The sequence below is a fragment of the Equus przewalskii genome, chromosome 31, assembly GCF_037783145.1.
Source record: "Equus przewalskii isolate Varuska chromosome 31, EquPr2, whole genome shotgun sequence".
NCBI lineage: Eukaryota > Metazoa > Chordata > Mammalia > Perissodactyla > Equidae > Equus > Equus przewalskii.
The window spans coordinates 5,909,794-5,932,076 of NC_091861.1; the positions used below are offsets into that span (position 1 = coordinate 5,909,794).

At 40.6% G+C, this 22,283-nt stretch overlaps 1 protein-coding gene across 8 annotated transcripts in view; it reads right to left on the reverse strand.

Annotated features, from left to right (window-relative positions):
• Positions 1-10,504, reverse strand: part of SMYD3 (SET and MYND domain containing 3) — a 682,473-nt gene extending 671,969 nt beyond the window's left edge. For 2 of the 8 annotated variants that reach the window (XM_070602602.1, XM_070602601.1), the window contains exon 1: positions 10,218-10,469. In XM_070602602.1, the coding sequence (XP_070458703.1) occupies positions 10,218-10,381 (164 nt within the window). In that variant the 5' untranslated portion in view covers positions 10,382-10,469. Of the gene's footprint in view, positions 1-10,217 lie in introns of all 8 variants that reach the window. The other 6 variants (XM_070602604.1, XM_070602603.1, XM_070602608.1 and 3 more) reach the window with 6 other exon arrangements.
• Positions 10,505-22,283: the final 11,779 nt, after the last annotated feature.

Genomic DNA, 22,283 nt, shown 5'->3' on the forward strand with positions numbered 1-22,283 from the left:
TCTGCTTCGGCAGCCCAGGGTTCACAGGTTCAGATCCCAGGAGCAGACCTAGCACTGCTTGTTAAGCCACACTGTGGCGGCATCCCACATACAAAATAGAGGAAGATTGGCACAGACGTTAGCTCAGTAACAATCTTTCTCAAGGAAAAAGAGGAAGATTGGCAACATATGTTAACTCAGGGCCAATCTTCCTCACAAAAAAAAAAAAGAAAACACACATATTTGCTTATCTTTATCAAGAGAGAGAGAGAGAGAGAGACGATAAACCAGAAAACAATGAAGGTGGTTACCTACAAGGGCAGGGTGGGGGACAGTATGGATATGGGAGGGGCTAACACTTCTATCTTTTTTATAGTTTGAGTTTTAGAAGCATGTTAATGTCCTACATATTCATAATATAAAATTAAATCAAAAAGGATTAGGGAAGGGCCAGCCCAGTGGCACAGCAGTTAAGTGCGCACGTTCTGCTTTGACAGCCCGGGGTTCACCGGTTTGGATCCCGGGTGCAGACATAGCACCACTTGGCAAGCCATGCTGTGGCAGGCGTCCCACATATAAAGTAGAGGAAGATGGGCACGGATGTTCGCTCAGGGCCACTCTTCCACAGCAAAAAGAGGAGGATTGACAGCAGACGTTAGCTCAGAGCTAATCTTCCTCAAAAAAAAAACAAAAGGATTAGGGAGAAAACCTAAAACTGAAAGCAAAGTCAGACAAATGAACTCAATTGTATTTCCAATGAATACCAATAAATACACTGAAGAGTAAAAAAAGAAAGAATACAAAATGAGCACTGTATTTAACTATATACTCTCAGTCTTTGGTGGAGTAGACGGGAGGGGGAAATTGCAAACAAATTCTGTACTGTTTTTTGGGGGGTTTTGTTTGTTTGTTTGTTTTCTTTTCCTTCTCCCCAAAGTCCCCAGTACATAGCTGTATACTCTACTTGTGAGTGCCTCTGGTTAGAGCAGGATATTTCCATGGTCTTAAAATGTCTCCCCACAGATTATTAGTTGGGGGCAGGGGGGAAGAGTGCACAGTAGAAAAACAGAACAACAGTCTGACTGGGTGATAACCATTAACACCATCAATGGAAGGCAGCTGGACATCAAGAGCCTCGAGGATACCTCCTCACCCATGTAGCATCCCAGCTGACAATGCATAACCTGAATCTAACCAAAAGAAACATCAGATGAACCCCAAATGAGAAATGTTCTGTTAAAAAAAAAAAAAAGGAAAAAAATGTATTATACATGACAAAGAAAAATTGTGGAAATGTTCCAGATTAAAGAAGGTCAAAGACAGGACAATTAAATGCAATGCTTGACCCTAGACTGGATCCTGTACTAAAAGGAAAAAATATTGGGTCACTTGACAAAATGAAATACAGATTAAGTCAAGTATTGTAGTAAAGTTAAATTTACTGAAATTGACATGTATGATAACTTCCCTCTTCTTTGGATATACACACTAAAGTATTTAGGGGTAAAGGGTGTATGTGTGCGTGTGTGGATAAAGATGGGGGCTCAAGGGAGGACAGAGTGTGCAAACGATAAAGCAAATGAGGTCAAATGTTAATAGTTTAATCTGGGTAAAGCATATACAGACTTTTTTTTTGGTACTATTCTTATTCTTACAACTTTTCTGTAAATTAGAAATTATTTCCAAACAAAAGTTTTAAAATTTTTTAAAATTATAGTGAGAAGAGGTTGTTAGATTATTTTTCCAGGAAGGTAGCTAGATAACCATATAACTATCTCAAACACCAAAATGATGGTATATCTAAAAGTAAATGTTCAAAATGACCTTTAAAATAACCCCAGGTTCTAATTTCACATAATTTTCTGCATCTATAGTACTAAAACTAAATTCTGGTCCATCATACATAAAAGAGTAGATGTGTACTCAGGAATAATTTAAACTTTTGATTATGGATGGTCCCTAACTCCTTTTCATCATACTCAGTGCTATTTCGGGATGCTATAACATGCATTTGGTAAGTGCTTACTGAGTACTTACAGTGGGCTATATGTCATTTCATTTAACCCTTTTAAGTCTTTGCTACTCATGTACGATCAGCAGACCAGCAGCTTTTGCATCACCCAGGAGCTCATCAGAAATGCAGTATCTCACACTCGACCCAGAGCTTGCTGAATCAGAATCTGCACTTGAACAAGATCTTCAGGTGATTCATATGCACATTAAAGTTCAAGAAGAGCTGCTCTAAGTGACAACTCAATAGAAGTTTCTTTCTAGCTCCCACTAAATCTGATGCATGTAGGGTGATGCTCCAGAGCAGCTCTCCTTCATGCCATGACTCACATGTCTTGTTTCTCCATCTCCACACACGGCCTCCACAGTCAAGAGAGAGCATGGAAGATGGCACAGGATATTTTACAGCAGACCCAGAAATGGCTTATATAACCTCCAGCCCACACTCGACTCGCCAAAAGTGAGTCACAGGGCCCCAATCCAACAGCAAGAAGGCTAGGAAACGTAGTCATCTTGTGTGCCCACTGAGGAAAATGAATAAAGTTTACCAACGGATACTGTGATGTCTCAGAAATACCAAGGAAAAGTTGAATAACCAGCCTTAAGCAAGGACGGAGCAAGAATTATTAGGACCATCAACAGGCATTTTACCTCTTTTAGTTCAAATTCTAAAGCCAATGGCCAGCCAGTGAACTGGCTCACCTTCTATCAAGAGGTTCACTCTTGGTCTTATTAGCTGATAATTGTTAAAAAAGTGAAAAGCTGGCAAGAAGTTCAAAGGCATCTTCATCCCAAGCAGCATACACCCTTTCATAAAATTTCAAATGCAACAAAGTCTAAGAAAGACTTTCTCCAAGTTTGATTAAATCTCTAATTACAAAAAAAACAATACAAGCTTGAGCAGGAGAAAAATACAAAATATATAAAGTACAAGGCATATCTTCCCCCTTCCAGATCTCATTCTCCAGAAGAAATCACATTAGAATTCTGGGATGTTCTCCCAGAACTTTTCTATACACAAAAGTACACATACACAAAGATTTTATTTAAACACATGTTGTTGTACAACTTTATTCACCCAGCAAGGTGTCACGGACATCCATCCACATCTGTACAAACAGATACATTTCAATCTTAATAGCCAGATGGCTATTATGGCTCAATAGCTAGATGGCTAATATGGCTGCACCATAATTTAACTAGTCCCCTATTAATGGACATTAAAATGCTTTTTCCCTATTTTTTAATTACCAAAATGCTATGCTAAGTATCCTTGTGCAACCCTTATTATTTGTCTTTCTGTCAGAATCCCAAAAGTAGGGTCAAGAAAACACAGTGCTCAATTCTGATAGGTACTACCAGAAAAAGAGCAGTACCAATTTATACTTCTACAAGTGTTAGGAATACTCTCCAGTCCATATTTGTTTTTATAAGGAACATAACAGACACTTTTTTAGGGTTGTTGTGAGAATTAAGTGAAGTAGTACACAAGGTGAAGCACTAAAATCATGCCTGGCATTGCTCAATAAGTGATAATAAATATTAGCTATTGAATAATATTTGATCATCACATATTGTGGTAACAAGTAAATGGAAAGTGGCTCTCTTACTTTCCCTTGATAATCAAGGTTAAACACCACCCCATATCTGGCCATACCCAAGTCAGTGGAACATCTCTCCCTTGACTCCCTAACAACCAGAACCAGCCCAGAGTTAGAGGATGGAAAGCAAAAATTGAGTGAGTCATCCAAGAGGCACTAACTCCATATCTTGGTTCCCGATACCATATATCCTGGCAGGTTATGAGAAAATCTGAACCAAATATTACTCATTGATTCACAACATATTATCCAACAAACCCCAGCCTCTAAAAATGATAGAAAAGACACATCCAGTGTTTTATAACCGTGGTTCTCAAAGTATGGTCCAGGGACCCCTGGGAAGCCCAAAAGCACTTTCAGGAGGCCCACGAGATCAAAACTATTTTCATAATAATACTAAGACATTTTTTTGCCTTTCTTATTCTCCTTTTGTCATGAGTGCACAGTGGAGTTTTCTAGAGGCTACATGCCATGTGATTTTGCAATACACTGAATGCAGAAAGAAGCAGTTATGAGAATCCAAGGTCTTCTATTAAGCCAGACCTTGAAGAGACATGCAAAATTGTAAAGCAGGCAACTTTTCTCAGTAAGCTTTCCTTTGCTTTGGAAAATATAGTTAGTTTCATTAAAAATTTTGTTAAAATGTAATAGTTTATCATGTTTAAATACATATTTTCAAACTTTACCAATTTTAATTTTTATGCAGTAAAATCAATAAATATAACCACATAAACAAAACCTCTTCAGAATCCTAAATAACTTTTTTTAAAACCCCTCCTATGAAATCCTTTTTAGTAATTTTTGAGATTATAAAGGAGACTGAAAAGTTTGAGAACCACTGGTCTTTGAAATCAGCTGCCTCAAATGACAGCGTATGTGAAGAGGAGTCAAACCACAGCATTAGCCCATTGCTTCAATTCTCTTTCAAAAAGGTCAGAGGCAACCTTGTGAGGAATACCACAGCTCTACAGATTTTCAGTAGATCTCAGAGATGGTAGTACAGGTAGAGAAGACAAATCCAAATGCAGGAAAAAAATGAGTGTCCCAACGAGAACAAATCTCTGATCCCTCCATGACAAAACGGTCTAAAATAAAAAGCTGACACCGGTTGGCTGGCTGATCCAGAAGGTATGTCACCATATGGGGCACTCAGGTTTCTCTAATAATCAAAATAAATATCCAAGAACTAAAGCACTAATCAAAACAGCCCAAGGCCACACTGGCCTCCTAACCCAAGGTTTAAGGGCTGAGTAGAAAAAGCCAAGTGGAGACAGCGAGGCACTCACCTCTGCTCAAATAGTGGTTGAAAGGCATTCTGAGGGTTTACAACTGATTTTGTGAAATACGTCAGCACCAGGTACAAGTGAGCTGGTGCAGTGTTCTACACTCTTCCTGGGGGATGGAGGGGATGAAGGATTAGTGAAATCCTCTCGAAGGGTAGAACCTTGAGAGATGGCTCGTGCCTTTCTTCAAACTATCCATTCCAATGCCTAAGAGCCACTTTCTGTGATACCCTAAACCTTATACCAAGACATACACTAATTCTAAAGCACATATATATCAAGTCGTCCCACTCTCTGACCACTCCACCATTTCTTTGACCACTTCAGGTCCTCTAGTCCATTGATTCTACCACATTTCATTGTCCATCATCCTCCTCATGATCTCAGTCCCCAGCTTAGAAATCACAGTTCATGATTATAACCTCCCTTGCCCTCTCTCCATCCATCACACTAACCTAGCAGTCCAGGGTAAATTCAATTCTCATAGTCAAGCAGCTGACCATTGGGAAAGAAAAAAGCACTACCCTTCTAAGTGCTCTCACTTTAAATAAATGAACACAAGTTTTAAGTGGACCCCAGTAATCCTACTACATTTCAGTAGGCATTTCACTCTTCTCTCCTAGAAGAATATTTCCAACATTCTTTTCTCTAAGACTGAGTCACTCAGTAACCACTTCTCTATTGTCATCAAACCTTTCAATCATTGCTGCTGCCTTCTCTGGCACCTCTTCTTCTTACCCCAATATATGAAGGTATTCCCTCCTGCCTCCAACCTAAGTCCAGGCCTTGGCCAAGATGGATTACATCATCTCACCAAACACAGTGTTCTTTTTTTGACCTTTATTGCCTGTCATATTTACGTACACTCTAACTCAAATGCACTCCTTTATTTTCTGTAATTGATCTAATCAGTCTCATGAACATGAGGCTATTTTTTCTTTAATTAATCTAATCTTCCTCATGAACACTCACCCTAGTAAATAGGTAGAAACTTAAAATTTGCCAAATAATATCTCAGTCACTTCCAATTCATATTCACACATTTAAGTTTAGCGCCTTACTAGAGCTGGTTTAAATAGGTGCTTTCAGGTAAATTCTTCTCCAAATGGGGCTTATGGGACATCCATACGGTGGCAAGAAGACCTTGGATCTTGGTATCTCTGTGGATCCTCACTGGTCTCTGCTGCAAGGAGATGACTGGGTCCCGTGGCTAGACTGCTGCCATCTCACCTTTTGGGATGTCATGCTGGCTCCCATCTGTGGTATCCAAGATCCTGACCTTTAGTCTAGAGTCACACAGTCCTATGTCATGATGCCTGGGTTCCACCAGAACTCTAATCTCCACTACATCCCTCAGAGCAGTATGAGAGCATTTCAGAATCCCCTGCTACCACAGGCTCATCTATCTACCCACTTCCTTCTACCTCTGCTGTGCTATAGCTCTCAATGTTGGCAGAGCACCAACCTACATAGCTACCTCTTCTCAAGATTCCAAATAAAGAGCAGAGCCAAAGGCCTTTTGCTTTTGACTGTCCCCTCAACCCAATGAACACTCTCACCCCAACCCCAGAACTTTGGCCAGACTGGGAAGGTCAGAACATATATTTCTCACAATCTATTTTCCCTACCTCCATCCCCCTTCTTCCCACAATCCACTAGGACTTAAAAAGATCGACTTTCCATTTCCAATTCCTCCTCCATCCTCCTGGGAGGCACTAAGCCTCAAGCTCAGCCTTAATAATGGAAGAGATCTCCTCTTTACCCTACAGAAGAAATTGTCATTAGAGTTTGCCAGAGGTAGCTCTTGATATGGAAACTGCAGGCAATTTGGAACTTTAGGGGAAAAAAAATACAGTGACCTAAAATTCTCCAAAATATTATCTCTTAACAACTTCAACAGTCACCATCTCTTGTATGCTAGGGGAGGGATATCCCCAGGATAAAAAGATTAGATTTAGGTCACTAGCAGAGGGAGTGGGGAGACCTACAAAGTAAATACAATAGAATTTTATGTGCTACATTTACCAAAACAAACAGAAAACACAAATAACCCCTTTGTCAGTCCTTGTCAGCTCCATCAAACTAAAAATGTGTGCAACAGCAGAAAAAGAATAATATAAATTATTTTAGGTCACAATGCTGACATACAACAGCATTAAATTGTCATTTAATTTTTCTCCAATTTAGAAACTTCATTTTCTTTTCCACTCACAACATGAAAAGCCAGAAGCCAATTTTTTTTTTTAAGATTTTATTTTTCCTTTTTCTCCCAAAGCCCCCTGGTACATAGTTGTGCATTTTTAGTTGTGGGCCCTTCTAGTTGTGGCATGTGGGATGCCGCCTCAGCATGGCTTGATGAGCAGTGCCATGTCCGCGCCCAGGATTCGAACCGCTGAAACCCTAGGCTGCAGCAGAGCACGCGAACTTAACCACTCGGCAACAGGCCGGCCCCTAGAAGCCAATTTTTAATGAGGAAAAGAGCAAAAGAAGCCACGAAGCAGGCTCAGGTTTCTCTAATAATCAAAATAAATATCCAAGAACTAAAGTATTAATCAAAACAGCCCAAGGCCATAGGAAATCAGGTAGAATCTTATAACAATAAATCATTTGGAGGCTAATGAAGTAATTACAATAAGCATCTGTTCTTTTATTTTATTTTGGTCCCCTCACCCCTGCCATGGAGCTGTTGTTAATAGTTACAAACTAATATTTTCATTCCATTTCTTATTTCCAATGGAAGGCAGCAGAAAGAAAGTTCCGCGAGACATTCATAACACAAACTAAGAGTTTACTATGTGCCAGGCTTTGGCACATAGACAAAGGAAAAATTGAAAGATGTAATTCTATTCTCAAAGACTTCACAGTTGACTGTGGATAAAAAACCAAATTTTACTTACAAGGTGATAAGGATCACAGAAACTGTATCCCCCAATGATGGGCATTCAACAGTGGTAGAAAAACTACATAAAACAATGCACCAACCTTTGATTTCTCGAATACTATTTTCAGGTTGCAGTAATTCCTAACTAGGCGCTTCAGAAACGCTGCAACTGCTCAAGTGGAAGTGTTCAACAGAGCACCTACTACCACCACACAAGTGAACTGTATCCTAGCAATCCAAAATGAGTGCAAATTTATTTTTTGTGTAAAGGACTAATAAACAAGTGTTTGTTAGTATGAAAAATGCATTTGCGTGTTTTAGTTTGTTTTGTTTGGATGCTTAGCATTTACTGACATCCCTTTTCTTATGTTTACGTTTGCTGATTTCCCCACTATCTAAATATTGGTGGGAAGTAGAGCCTGACTCCTTTCTTAAAAGCCAAAAGGGCAGAATCCTCACCTTCTCAACTTCCCTCATAGCTAGGGTGCAGGCAGTGACCTAAGCTAATCCAAGACACCCACTGAGGACTTTTGAATCAGAGGCTAGTATCACAAAGAAGCATGGATGAGAAAACAACTTTCCAGTAATAACCAGTTTCCCACGCAGCAGCGGTAGCAAGAACAGCAGCAAGCTCCATGGTCATGGTGCTGGTGGTACATGCTGCAGAACCCAGAATCACCAAGCATCATCAGAAGTGATGTACTCTCCAGGCCCCAACCCCAACTACTTCTGAAATGCAATTCTGACTCTGGAACTTCCCTTGGTTCCTGTCCATTTTCAGAGCCAGGTTTCCTCCAGAATTTAAAGCAGTGCTGAGAATGCCCCAATATTCTTTCATGAAATTCCTTTTTTGCTTAGATCATTACAGTTCTTGTTAATAAGAAAAATGAATGGCTGACAGCAGTAATGAAACAGTATGGTAAATCAAGAGCATGCCACCCACAAAGGGCTGGGTTTGAGTAGTCCACTTTGGAAAATGGATGGTTCCATGTGTCGTATGACAAGTTCAGCTCTGATACTTCAGTTAACAATTTGTCATCATGTATTCATTCCAAAACTTTCCTATTCCAAGTAATAAGTAACTTGTCAGTCTGACTTTATCTGCAAGATGACCCACATCTTCCCCGTTAATTAATATTACAGGACTTAACAAACAGCAAGTTCTCTACTCTGGACTACATTCAAACTCTAGATGGACTCCCAAAGGATTTAACATGAGGAAGAGCCCAGCTTTCTCTAATTTCCTTAAACGAGAATTAAAGATCTATGACTTTCAATGTCAGGCCTTCAGCAAAAAAGTAAAATCTTGAAAGGAATGAATTGTTTTCAACCACACAGTTTACAAAAAGCTCAAGGTGCTCTCTCCTCAATACATCTTTTAGTTGTTGCTCTTCTGGTTACTTCAGGAAGCAAAAGATAACTATCATTTGGTAACTTTAAAATACAAAATTAAATAAATTCCTCAATTATGAACCAAATAAGGACGCAGTAAGATTAATGGTCACGCTACTGATTTTAGCTTTGCACTTACCTGCTCACCCCCACCCGCCCCAATCCCAGGCTAACAGGTCTGGAAGAGCAGTACTGGAAAAAAATCATCCCACCTATCTCAGACAGACCTCTTCTCCTTGGCATATAACAGGAGCTCAGTAACATTTGTTGCTGGAACACAATTCCTATGACAGCGCATATATATTACATATTTCCGTAAATTGCCTCCGGATAGCACTTCACACTGGCCCAGTGCTTCCAGGCTTATGAAACACTTTCACATGAATTCTCGCATCTAGGTGGGTGCTTAAGAGTTAGACTTGCTTGCCCAGCCACTCAAGGCAGAGCACACCACGGAACCTCAGTAACAAGCTCCCAAGCGCGTACTGCACCTCTAGTTCAGCCCTTCCGATACACTGTAATTGATTCTCTCTCTCACTTATCTACTTCCTAAAGATTCTTAACGATGTCCCGATAATCTTCGTATCCCCTGGCCAAGGAGAACCTGGACCAAAGGAAGTGCTCCGCAAACGCCAAGATTCCTCCGCCACCTGCGAGCCGGGTCCTTTCCCGGCGGGGCCTCAGCTGAGCCTCACTTATACACATCCCTGCGTCCACCCCGCCCCAGTCGTGACTTCCACAGCCGCACCAATGAAGCTTGTCGCGCAGGACACAGACTTTTTGTTCCCCAGCAAAACTGCCCGCGGCCCAACGCTTGCCCTTAAGTCGGCCCCACCGACTCCCCCCAGGTCCCACCGCAACCCAGTGGGGGTTCTTAGCGAGCCCAGCTCCGCCCCGGGAACCGCGCGCCCGGGGGACTGCGGGGCTGGGCTCCTCGGCGGTACCGCCGCGCTCCTGTGCAGCCCCGACCGGCCGGAGTCCCAGGGCCGGCCGCCCGCCCGACGCCCCCAGCACCCCGGGCCCCGCACCGGGTGGCTCGGACTCAGGTGGGCGAGGGCGCTCCTTACGTACCCGAGGAGGCAGCGGTCGCAGACGACGCCACGACTCCCCTTGCACACCGTGTACGCCAGGGGATCCGAGCGGAAGAGCAGCTCCCCGGGGCGCAGTGGCACCAAGGCGCGCAGCCCGTTTCCCTTGTCGGCGGTGATGAACTTTTCCACCTTTGGCGGCTCCATCCTCCTCAGCTCCCGCCTCAGAGAGCCGCCGTGTCCCGCAGCTGGCGTCTCGCGGGCTGCCGGGAGCCGCGCGCGTGCGCCCTGCGCGCACACGTACGCCCGAGGGGCGGGGCGGGCGCGCGGCGCTTCTGCGCATGCCCGACTGAGTCTGCTGGCGAGCCGGCCCGGAGCTGAGGGAGCCGGACAGCGACAGCGCCTGTCTGCTCCCCGGGCTGAATAGTGCCCAAGGCGACTCCGCGAGTAGAGGCGGTATTTGTTCCTCTCCAACATTTTACTGTGATAATTTTAATGCAGAAGGGAAGTTGAGAGAACAGTGCAGTGAACGCCTGTGTTCCTCCACCTAGATCAAGCAATTCTTAGCATTTTGCTCTGTCTGCTCATTCTCCCCCATGTGTATACGTATGTATGTATTGTTGTTGAACCGTTTGAAAGTAAGTTGTTGAGTGATGGAACCATTTAAAAGTAAGTTGTAGGCATCATAGTATTTCATAACTAATACTTTACATCATAACATTTCATAATACTGTAACATGCATTTCCTCAGAATAAGGACAATAGCCTATAAAACTGTCACACCTAAGAAAACTATTCTATGCTGGCAAGTAAAAAACATATTCACTTTAAGAATGGCTTTTGTAACTTTTAAAAACCAGGATTCAATCAAAAGTCATACATTTTCTTTTTAATACATTGACTCTTGAGATTCCAAGCTAAGAGTCCTGGGAGATATTCCACTCTCTGTATTTATCTGGTTATCTCATGGTGTCATTTAGCTTGTTCTTCTATTCACTGTATTTCTGTAAACTGCAGGCTAGATCTGGACGCTAGAATCTAGAGGCTTGATTTGATTCAAGTTAAGTGATTTTTAGCAAAAGCACACTGCAAATGATATTGTTCATATTGAATCATATCACATATGAATGTGCATAATGTCAGGTTGTCCCACTGTTACTAAAACGAAGTTTGATCCATTGGTTAAAGTAGCAGCTGCTAGAACTCTTCATTGTAAAGATACATTTTACCTTTGCAATTAGTAAGTAGTAAGTGATACTCTGGCACTCTAAGAGTAGCCAATTCCCACAATGTGGAGAGGCAGACTTTTGGCACTTCCTGAAGTGGTCTAGAAGTGGCTGTGGTGTAGTGAAAAGAAAAGTGAACGAGGATTTCAAAGGTATGGATTTGAGTCCCAGTTCTGCCATTTGACCTTAGGTAACTTTTCCAAGCCTGTTTGTTAACTTTACAATGAAGATGATAATACCTTACAGAGTGATGAGACTAAAGCCTAGGAAACTATTTTGAAAAATCTTTAAAGCATCATACAAATGTAGGGAATCATTATTCGAGTTAAAACTTTTAAGTCTGTAAGTATAGGATAATGCCTGCATACAGCATTCTACCAACACTACTGTTGTAATCATCTCATATGAGTGCTTAGCAGAAAGCATAATACATAGAAGGAATTCAAAAAATATTTACTTAACTAAATAACATGTCATAGGAAGTTCCAGAGAACCCGGGGCTAATTCTACCACAGAATATTCCCAATTACTGAAGGGGTGGTCCCAGCTTTCCAGTTCCAGGATGTGGTTTCACCTACCCAGACATCCCCCATTTCTCCTAATGTATGTTTTGTTCCTCCCCATGACCCACAAAGCCAACTGCCTCAAATCTTAAAGAAATGTCCCAGTTCTCCAGTCTAACGTTCTCCTACCTTGTACATATATGGGTTTTTCGTTTCCCACTGGCTGGGGCTTGGATGTAGGGCTGGTGATGAGCCATCCCCTACCATGAAAAAAAAAACGATATCCCAGAAAATGATGGAATGAGAAAGGAAGAGCCCTACATCCCTGGATTGTTCGCCAGGTTGGACATTTCTATGAGAGAGACATCTTGTGTAGATCACCATTATTTCAGTCGGTGGTAAAGAAAATGGAACCAATATTGTCATCTTGCAGCCGCATTTGCAAATAGGGTGCAGGTACAAGAGCTGGGCTCTGCCCATCAGACCCACCCATTGCAGAGTTGTGGAGACCTTGAGGAACTCTGACAGTTCTGGTTGCTACCAACTGCTTTGAAATGCACCAAAAATAAGATACATTAATGGACAGATAAATGGATAAATATGTAATAAAGCTAGTATAGTAAATGTTGAAGACAGAATCTAGGTGGTGGTATACAGTGTTTATTCTAAATTCTTTCAACTGTACTGTATGTTTGAAATTTTTCCTAAAAAAATATTGAGGGGAAAATACCATCATCTCACCCTTCAAAATTCTTCTAATAGTCTCATAAATGTTTGGGGTTTTTTTGGTGTTTTTTTTTTGGTTTTTTTTTTAAAGATTTTATTATTTCCTTTTTCTCCCCAACACCCCCTGGTACATAGTTGTATATTCTTCGTTGTGGATTCTTCTAGTTGTGGTATGTGGGACGCTGCCTCAGCGTGGTTTGATGAGCAGTGCCATGTCCGTGCCCAGGATTCGAACCAACGAAACACTGGGCCGCCTGCAGCGGAGAGCGCGAACTTAACCACTCGGCCACGGGGCCAGCTCCTATAAATGTTTGTTTTTAAGAGTTGGTTCACTTGATTCATAATCCAAATGAAGTGTACACATGGCATTTGGTTAATACATGTCTTCATTATTTTTCTTTGTTCAATGTTTATTGTCATTATTGGAGGTAGAGCAGGACCCAGGACAGGCAGGAGATGCCTGGATCAAGGATCAAATCCTTTCACTAGAGCCAAGACAAGATAAGGACTCTGATCCAGCTGCTTATGCTAGAAGAGGTAATCTATGCTGCCAGAAAAGCTCAGTGTCCGAGAGGCTGCAGCAAAAGGTCTCCATTTGGACCCATATTTGGCAACAGAGACCCAAGACTTTTGATATCAGAAGCAGGCATTGGGCATCAGGAATTTCCATCAGTAGGTATCTACAGATATGGAGGATAGTTTCAGAGGTGCAAACTCCCATCTTCCTGCACTCGTAAACAATGCTTTGCTCGTAATTAGCTTGCAGAGATTTGACAGATGAATGAATGGCAAGGTCTAGTCTCTGTTTTCCTAGGTTGATTCTCTCATCAGTCTGAGGTTCTGTATCCCTGTGAGCAGTGCACTAGCAAAAGAAGGCATGAGCTCCCCAACTGAAGGTTGAAGGCATAAAAAAAAGGTAGGATTTCAGTTATTGAGATGCTATGTGAAGCCAATGTGAGTTCAATGTTAAGCCACAGAATGTAAAGTTGGAATTAACTATTCCTTGATTTGGGTCTTGGGTATTGAGGCTGGAATTGAGGGTCTTTGAGCCCCATTTCTGAGGAAAAAGAACACTCCAAGAATTGGGAAGTAGCCCCCTCTACACATAGCATTTTTCTTACAAGCAGGTCACTCACTGTCCCTTGCTTGTCCCAGAGGACAAAAGCTAAGAAAACTGCAGAATCAGGGTCCCTCACTTGAAAAGGCCCTGTCTAAGGCCCTCTGTTTTCCTCAGTGGACATAGGAAGGAAGAAATAGCCTCAAATACGTGGAAGCCATGGAGCTCTGCCCTACCCACAGGTCATCCTCTACTCCCTGGTGGCAGTGTTGAGGTTGCCAGCACCATCTCCACATCCACCAGCCCTCAGTGATTATCCAGATTTATCTTTGACCCGTAAGAGAAGGATCTAAATGAGCCACTGCTTGGGAACCACTATGACTCAGGCTTCATTCACCAACCAAGGACCAACGTGGCAGAGGTAGGGTTCAGGGAGTGAGAAAGGACCACACACTTCAGGGAATTGGCTGAGCTGGACCTGTGATAGTGAGGAGGGAGACCAAAGGGCTGGAGCCTCCAGGGGCCTTCCCCTTAGGCAAGAAGCACTGCCAGTATAAGACACTGCAGGGGAAGTTAGAGATATGGAATCACCGATAATTCATTGAGGGCTGAAAGAAGTCTTTTTAAATTACTCATAATAAAAAACAAATTTCAATCAACTGTGTTAAAGGAAAGACTGAATTATCTCTTCATTCTCTCTATAGAAACTGATGTAAAATTGTTGTCTTATGAGGAAGTTATCAAAGAGTATGCAGCCAAAACATGTAGGGAAACACGTATCACAGGGCTCTATCATAGTTAATTATGATGTTATTTTTCTGGATTTTCTGATGTTTGTGGTATTTATAAGCTTTTAAAAATTTTGTATTTTTTTCCAAATATTCCCTTTTGTACTTAAATTTGTATTCATTGTTTTGTCTCCTTTTTCTTTTCTTTTTTTCTTTCTTTTTTCTTTTCTTTTCTTTTTTTGAGGAAGATTAGCCCTGAGCTAACATCTGCTGGAAAACCTCCTCTTTTTGCTGAGGGAGACTGGCCCTGAGCTAACATTTGTGCCCATCTTCCTCTACTTTCTATGTGGGACACCTACCACAGCATGGCTTGCCAAGCAGTGCCATGACCGCACCTGGGATCCAAACCAGTGAACCCCAGGCCACCGAAGCAGAATGTGCACACTTAACCACTGCACCACTGGGCCAGCCCCTGTGAATGTACTTAGTGCTACCTAATTGTACACTTAAAATGGTTAAAATGGTATGTTTTGTGTGTATATATATATATATATATATATATAACACACACACACACACACACACACACACACACACATATTTCCGCAATTTTAAATGGGGCTCCCTAAAGTTTTATAAGCCTCAGGCCCACAAAACCTGGATCTGTTCTGACAGTGAATAAACAATTCCATAATCATACAAAACTCATAACATCCTATAATGAGAACACATATTCAGTATCAGAAGGGTTAAGTTTTTTTCTTAATAAAAGAGATTCATTTAACTATTGTAAAATGGACAGTACTGCTTTCCAGAACTCTTAAATGATAAATCACAAGTATCAGATTCCAGATTTCCTATACAAAGAGCACTCAGAAACTGTAAAGATGGCTGACTCTTAGTTTTTTTAAAAGTTGCCTGTGATGGACCACATTATGGTTTAGGTGTATTATAGAAACAGAAGCCCAGAATTCCTGAGCTCTCAGTCCTATCATGCACTCAAAACATTCTTGTGGAGGTTTCTCTTGTATGAAAACAGTAAAAGAAGAAGTTTACTTTAAGGAGAACTAGAGAATGTTCAGAGAGTTTAATCATCTATGGAGTAGATTTATGATCTGCACCATAAATAATAAGGAAATCCTGGGTAGGATCCTGAAAACTGACCATCTTTCTCCAAGACTTGGAGACGATTTGATGTTTCCAATGAAAATCCTTACTAATTTGCTTTACAGTTAGCTTTCACCAGGAATCTAAACTGAATCTTAAAAAATGCACAAAAATCAATGCCTTCGCATCCTAACTGTTCCATTACTTTCATACCCTTGCTTTTAATGAGCAGATAAAAACCAAGAAGAGCATAGATTGTTATACCTCAGTTCCCCATAAACCATAATTGAGAGTTTAACACACTATTTTATTAGCAAGAGGTAAATTAAGTAGTAGCTATAAATGTTTAATACAGAATTACCCAGCAGTTTTAGTAATAAACCGAATGAACATTTAACCAAGAAGTACTGGATTATTTTAAAAGTCTATTACAAGTCTCACCAGGTAACTAGAATTCCTCTTTCAAGCCTTAGAATGGTGCAAATAATATACTCACAGGGCAAGGAACTAAAAAACTCTAACTTTTCTTTTTGTGTGTGTTTGAGGAAGATTGTCCCTGAGCTAACATCTGTGCCAATCTTCCTCTACTTTGTATGTGGGACGCCTCCACAGCATGGCTGATGAGTGGAGTAGGTCCACACCCAGCATCTGAACCCGTGAACCTGGGCCACTGAAGTGGAGCATGTGGAACTTTAACCACTCAGCTATGGGGCTGGCCCCCCAAACCCCTAACTTCTCTTTTAATCCAAAGGACCAAGTTTGTGGCTCGGAGATCACCAGCCATGGTCATAACTTCAGGAGGGTGCTAATTTTTAGTAGTTAGAAGAGTCCCTGCAGTAATATAGGAATGGGATGCTATTGATGAGTGCTGTGAAGATACATTTCTATTAGGATTCTTGGTGGAAAGTGATAGAATTCCATCTCAAACCAGTTTAAACAGACAAAGAAATTGATTGGCTCAGGAATTTGCATGGCTTTGGACATGTATATGGCTTCAGGTGTGGTTGGGATCAGGTGCTCAAATGATGTCAGAACGATGTCTCACTATCTCGACGTATTAGCTCTGCTTTCTCTATGCTGACTTCATTCTCCAGACAATCTTTATGTGGTGGGCAAAGGAGGAATTCTCCTCCCTATAGGAGATACACTTTATGTGTATTGTCAGAATATCGATACATGTACTGTCAGAATATCACAGATAAAAAGGCCACATAGTTAAAGCCTTTTCATTTTGCACATGCAAAACCAAGGCTTGCATAAGTAACCTACTAAATACCATTCTACAATTTAGTGATGAGAGAACGAATGGTAATAGCCCACAATACACAGAACGTTTGTTTTTACCCTGCTAACATAAAGCACACCTGTTTTGGTCCCAATCACCTTCTGAGTTTACATTGACTGCATTCTTATATATTCTGGAGAACATCTGATTTCTTATTGGAAAGTTATCAATATTCCAAAAACAAACACACAAAAAGACCCTCAAATACCATTGGAAGTCTCCTGTTATAAGAACTCAAGCTGTTAGCTCTCCTAATCATCTTTATCCACCACGATCTTATCTAGAGTTAATTGTATGGGCAGCTATTTCACTCTTCTAGTAAAAACTTCTCTTCAGAGATACCAGGCCATGTTCCCAATATTCCATTTGAACATTTTGCTAAACTTAGCAGGTTTGGGGATTCAAAGAAAGCAGATGATCATCCATTATCCTCAACCACTAGCAAAAATGAAAGGCCCAGGGCCAGCTCTGTGGCCGAGTGGTTAAGTTCACGTGCTTCATTTCCATGGTCCAGGGTTTCACCGGTTCTGATCCCAGCTGCGGACATGGCGCCGCTCATCAAACCATGCTGAGGTGGCGTCCCACATAGGACAACCAGAGGGACCTACAACTAGAATATACAACTATGTACTAGGGGGCTTTAGGAAGAAGAAGAAAGAGAAAAAAAGATTAGCAGCAGATGTTAGCCCAGGTACCAATCTTTACAAAAAAAAAAAAAAACAGTGAGAAATAAGTTAAAAAAAAAAAAGGTCTTTTGGCAAAATATCTTTAAGTCCTTCACCCTGAATTACTTGGTACTGGACCTTGTTACCAACAGCAACCAGTCCACGTCTGGTATTTTAATATCAGAGTTTAAATGACTCAAAAATGGCTTTCTAACACTTACTTCATTATTTCAACCATTTTCTTCCCATTACTTTCACATTCCTGACTCTTGTGATAGTTTGGGTCTGCAGAGAAGCAGATGCTAAGACAAGATTAGACAGGTAAAAGGTTTTGAGAGAAGGAAGCAGAAGGCAGGACGTGGTTCAGACTGTGAGTGCAGGCCTGACTATGGAAGGAGAAAGGGAAGGAAGAAAAATTGGATAGAAAGTCCTGGACTACACTAAAATTCCAAGGAAGTTTTAGCCAGGCCAAAAGGGAGTCCTTGAGCAAAAATTGCCCATTGGAATTGTGTGTGTCACCAGAAGGGGCCTGCCTTAGTACCCCCACCATGCTCATTGTCTGGGAGCAGCCTATAGGAAGTAAAGCTTTGGCATAAACAGTGGTGGATTCAGTGGGAAGGAGCTGGGGACATTAGTCAACTATGCTTCCTGCAACAGATCGGGCCACACCTCCACTGCCTTTAGGATGCATCCCTTCTCATCTGAAAGACATTGGAGGTCAGACTAATTTCTCACTCTGCAAATAATGCAAATCACCCACATGCGCAGCCCTAAAGGCTAATCTCCTTAATACATAACTTTTACCTTTTATTAATCTAATCATCCATATTCTCCATTGCTCCAGTCCTAAAATTACACAGTAGTATAGAATATAATACCACTCCAAGTTTGGTTCCCATCCTTAGCTAGACCCTCTGTATTATTTAGTGTCTCTCCTTAACTCCCTTCTGATTGCCCACAGCAGTTAACAATCTTTGTCACTCTCAAGTCCCCTCTTCTACTCTGTCTGAAGTGACACTGCCTGATATTTTTCAGAACATACAGCACTTGTAAGGCATTAACTCATCTTTCAACCCCTAAGTATATTTATATTAGCATCCATACTCAAATCCTTTCATCTAGGCTAAGAGCAAAATGTGCTTCTCTGGTCTTTTGACCACATCCCCTTTCCTAAAACTGTCAGTTAATCCCTCTGAGCTATATTTAAAATGTCTTTCTCAGTTGATTTCATTCTTGTAACCTAGTAACATGCTTAAATGCATCATCTTAAAAAAACTAAAGTAAGAAACATAAGAACCCACCTCAAACCCATCATTCCCCTTTTTCTTTCTTTACACTGACAAGGTTATCACAAGAGAAGTCACAGCCACCCACCGAGTTCTGCCTCCACCACTTCTGTGAAACTGGCCTGACTCCTAATGACTGATTATAATGGATTCTAAATTTTTAGTTAACTTAGTTGCCCTCTCCAGAGGCTTTGGGCACTAGTGACTCCTCTAGGTTTTTACTATGTAACAAGAAGACTAATCTTGTTTTTTTTTTAAGATTTTTTTTTTCTTTTTCTCCCCAAAGCCCCCCCGTACATAGTTGTATATTCTTCATTGTGGGTCCTTCTAGTTGTGGCATGTGGGATGCTGCCTCAGTGTGGTCTGATGAGCAGTGCCATGTCTGCGCCCAGGATTTGAACCAACGAAACACTGGGCCGCCTGCAACGGAGCACACAAACTTAACTACTTCGCCACGGGGCCAGCCCCTAGACTAATCTTGTTTTAATTGTGAATTCTTGGGGCACCTTACTGCTACCATGAGCAATTACCTCCACATATTAAGCTTCATTATTTACATCTTTCAGTGAGTAGACAATTATAATTTTTCTTTAATTCTGGTTTTTTGACTGTAGAATGAAGAGAGCACAGAGGCCTCTGGCTAGCTATGTAGGAGGGAGTAAGGGAAGATGATACATTATACCAACATTCATAGCTATCACTCTGTCAGCTTTTCTGCTAAGCCCTTTCTTAACTCATTTACTCCTTCTGACATTAACCCAAAGAGATAGATGCCACTATTATCCATTTGGAAACCAAGGCCTCCTAAACCTGAGCGCTGTTTTTGATAAAGAGTCTATGATGAAACAGATGCTTAGAAAGATTAATATAGCAGTAATAAAATGGATTGAAAGATGAAAGAGAGGGAGTTAAGGAGGTTCAGGAGAAACTGAGGCTTAAGGCATAGGACTAGGAAGAAAACAGTGAGAAGGAAGACTGAATGACATTATGAAGATTAGGCAGATTATGTAATGGCAAGATAGGAATTACAAGAGAAAGAAGAGTATTTAGAGTTTCCAGCCAGATTGAATTGTAAACGAATGATAATAGTAGGGGAGTTGGGAAGAACTGGTTTGGCTAGATGTTATTAAGAACATGTCCTACACCAAAATCTGTGGGATACAGCAAAAGCAGTACTAAGAGAGAAGTTTACAGCAATAAAGGCCTACCTCAAGAAACAAGAAAAATCTCAAATAAAAAATTCTAACATTACACCTAAAGGAACTAGAAGAACAACAAACGAAGCCCAAAATTAGTAGAGGGAAATAATAAAAATCAGAGAGGAAATGAATAGAGACTAAAAAGACAGCAGAAAAGATCAATGAGACTAAGAGCCAGTTCTTTGAAAAGATAAAATTAACAAGCCTTTAGCTAGACTAAGAAAAAAAGAGAGAAGGCTCAACTAAAATCAGAAACAAAAGAGGAGAAACTACAAAAGATAAAAAAGAAATACAAAGAATTATAAGAATACTATGAAAAGCTCTATGCCAACAAATTGGATAATCTATAAGAAATGGATAAATTCTTAGAATTATACAACCTTCCAAAATTAAATCAAGAAGAAACAGACTATGAATAGACTCATCACTAGTAAGGAGATCAAAACAGTAACCAAAAACCTCCCCAAAACCAAAAGTCCAGGACCAGACAGCTTCCCTGGTGAATTATAGCAAACATTCAAAGAAGATTTAATACCTATCCTTCTCAAACTCTTCAAAACATTGAAGTGGAAGGGACGCTTCCTAACTCATTCTACAAGGTCAACATTACCGAGATACCAAAACCAGACAAGGACAACACAAAAAAAGAAAATACAGGCCAATATCACTTATGAAGATCGATGCAGAAATCCTCAACAAAATATTAGCAAATCAAATACAACAATGCATTAAAAGGATGATATACCATGACCAAGTGGGATTTACTCCAGGGATGCAAGGGTGGTTCAACATCCACAAATCAATCAAGGTGATACACCATGTTAACAAAATAAAGAATAAAAATCACACGATCACCTCAGAAGAGAAACACAGAGGGGCGGGCCCCGTGGCCGAGTGGTTGAGTTTGCGTGCTCCGCTGCAGGGGGCCCAGTGTTTCGTTGGTTCGAATCCTGGGTGCAGACATGGCACTGCTCATCAAACCACGCTGAGGCAGCGTCCCACATGCCACAAGTAGGACCCACAACGAAGAATATACAACTATGTACTGGGGGGCTTTGGGGAGAAAAAGGAAGAAAATAAAATCTTTAAAAAGAAAAAAAAAAAAGAAACAGAGAGAAAGCATTGAACAAGATACAACACCCATTTATGATTTAAAAAACTTTGAATAAAATGGGTATAGAAGGAAAGCATCTTAATATAAGAGACCATATATAACAATCTCACAACTAACATACTCAACAGTGAAAAACTGAAAGCTATCCCTCTAAAAACAGGAACAAGACAAGGATGCCCACTTTTGCCACTCTTATTCAACATATTATTGGAGGTCTTAGCCAGAGCAATTAGGTAAGAAAAAGAAATGAGATCCAAATTGAAAGAAGTAAAACTGTCACTATTTGCAGATGACATGATTTTATATATAGAAAACCCTAAAGAATTCACCAAAAAAGCATTAGAAATGATAAACACAGTAAAGTTGAAGGATACAAAATCAATATACAAAAATCAGCTGCATTTCTATACACTAACAACAAAATAGAAAGAGAAATCAAGAATACAATTCCACTTAGAATTAAAACAAAAATAAAATACCTAGGAATAATTTTTAACCAAGGAAGTGAAAAACCTATATACTGACAACTATAAACATTATTGAAAGAAATACAAAAAGACAAAAATAAAAAAAATTGGAAAGATATTCTATGTTCATGGATTGGAAGAATTAACAGTTACAATGTCCATACTATCTAGAGCAATCTACAGATTCAATGCAAACCCTATCAAAGTCCCAACATTTTTCACAGAAATAGAACAAAGAATCCTAAAATTTACTTGAAACAACAAAAGACCCCAAAGAGCCAAAAAATCCTGAGAGAAAGAACAAAGCTGGAGGTATCATACTCCCTGAATTCAAAATATACTACAAAGCTACAGTAATCAAAACAGCATGATACTGGCACAGACATACAAATCAGTGGTACAGAATTGAGAGCCCAGAAATAAACCCACATATTTATGGACAGCTAATTTTTGACAAAGGAACCAAGACCATACAATGGAGAAAGGAGAGTCTCTTCAATAATCGGTGCTGGGAAAACTGGACAGCCAAATGCAAAAGAATGAAAGTAAACCATTATCTTACACCATACACAAAAATTAACTCAAAATGAATTAAAGACTTGAATGTAAGACCTGAACCATAAAACTCCTAGAAGAAAACACAGGCAGTATGCTATCTAAAAAGATAGCAGTATCTTTTTGAATGTCTCCTCAGGCAAGGGAAACAAAAGAAAAGGTAAACAAATAGGACTACATCAAACTAAAAA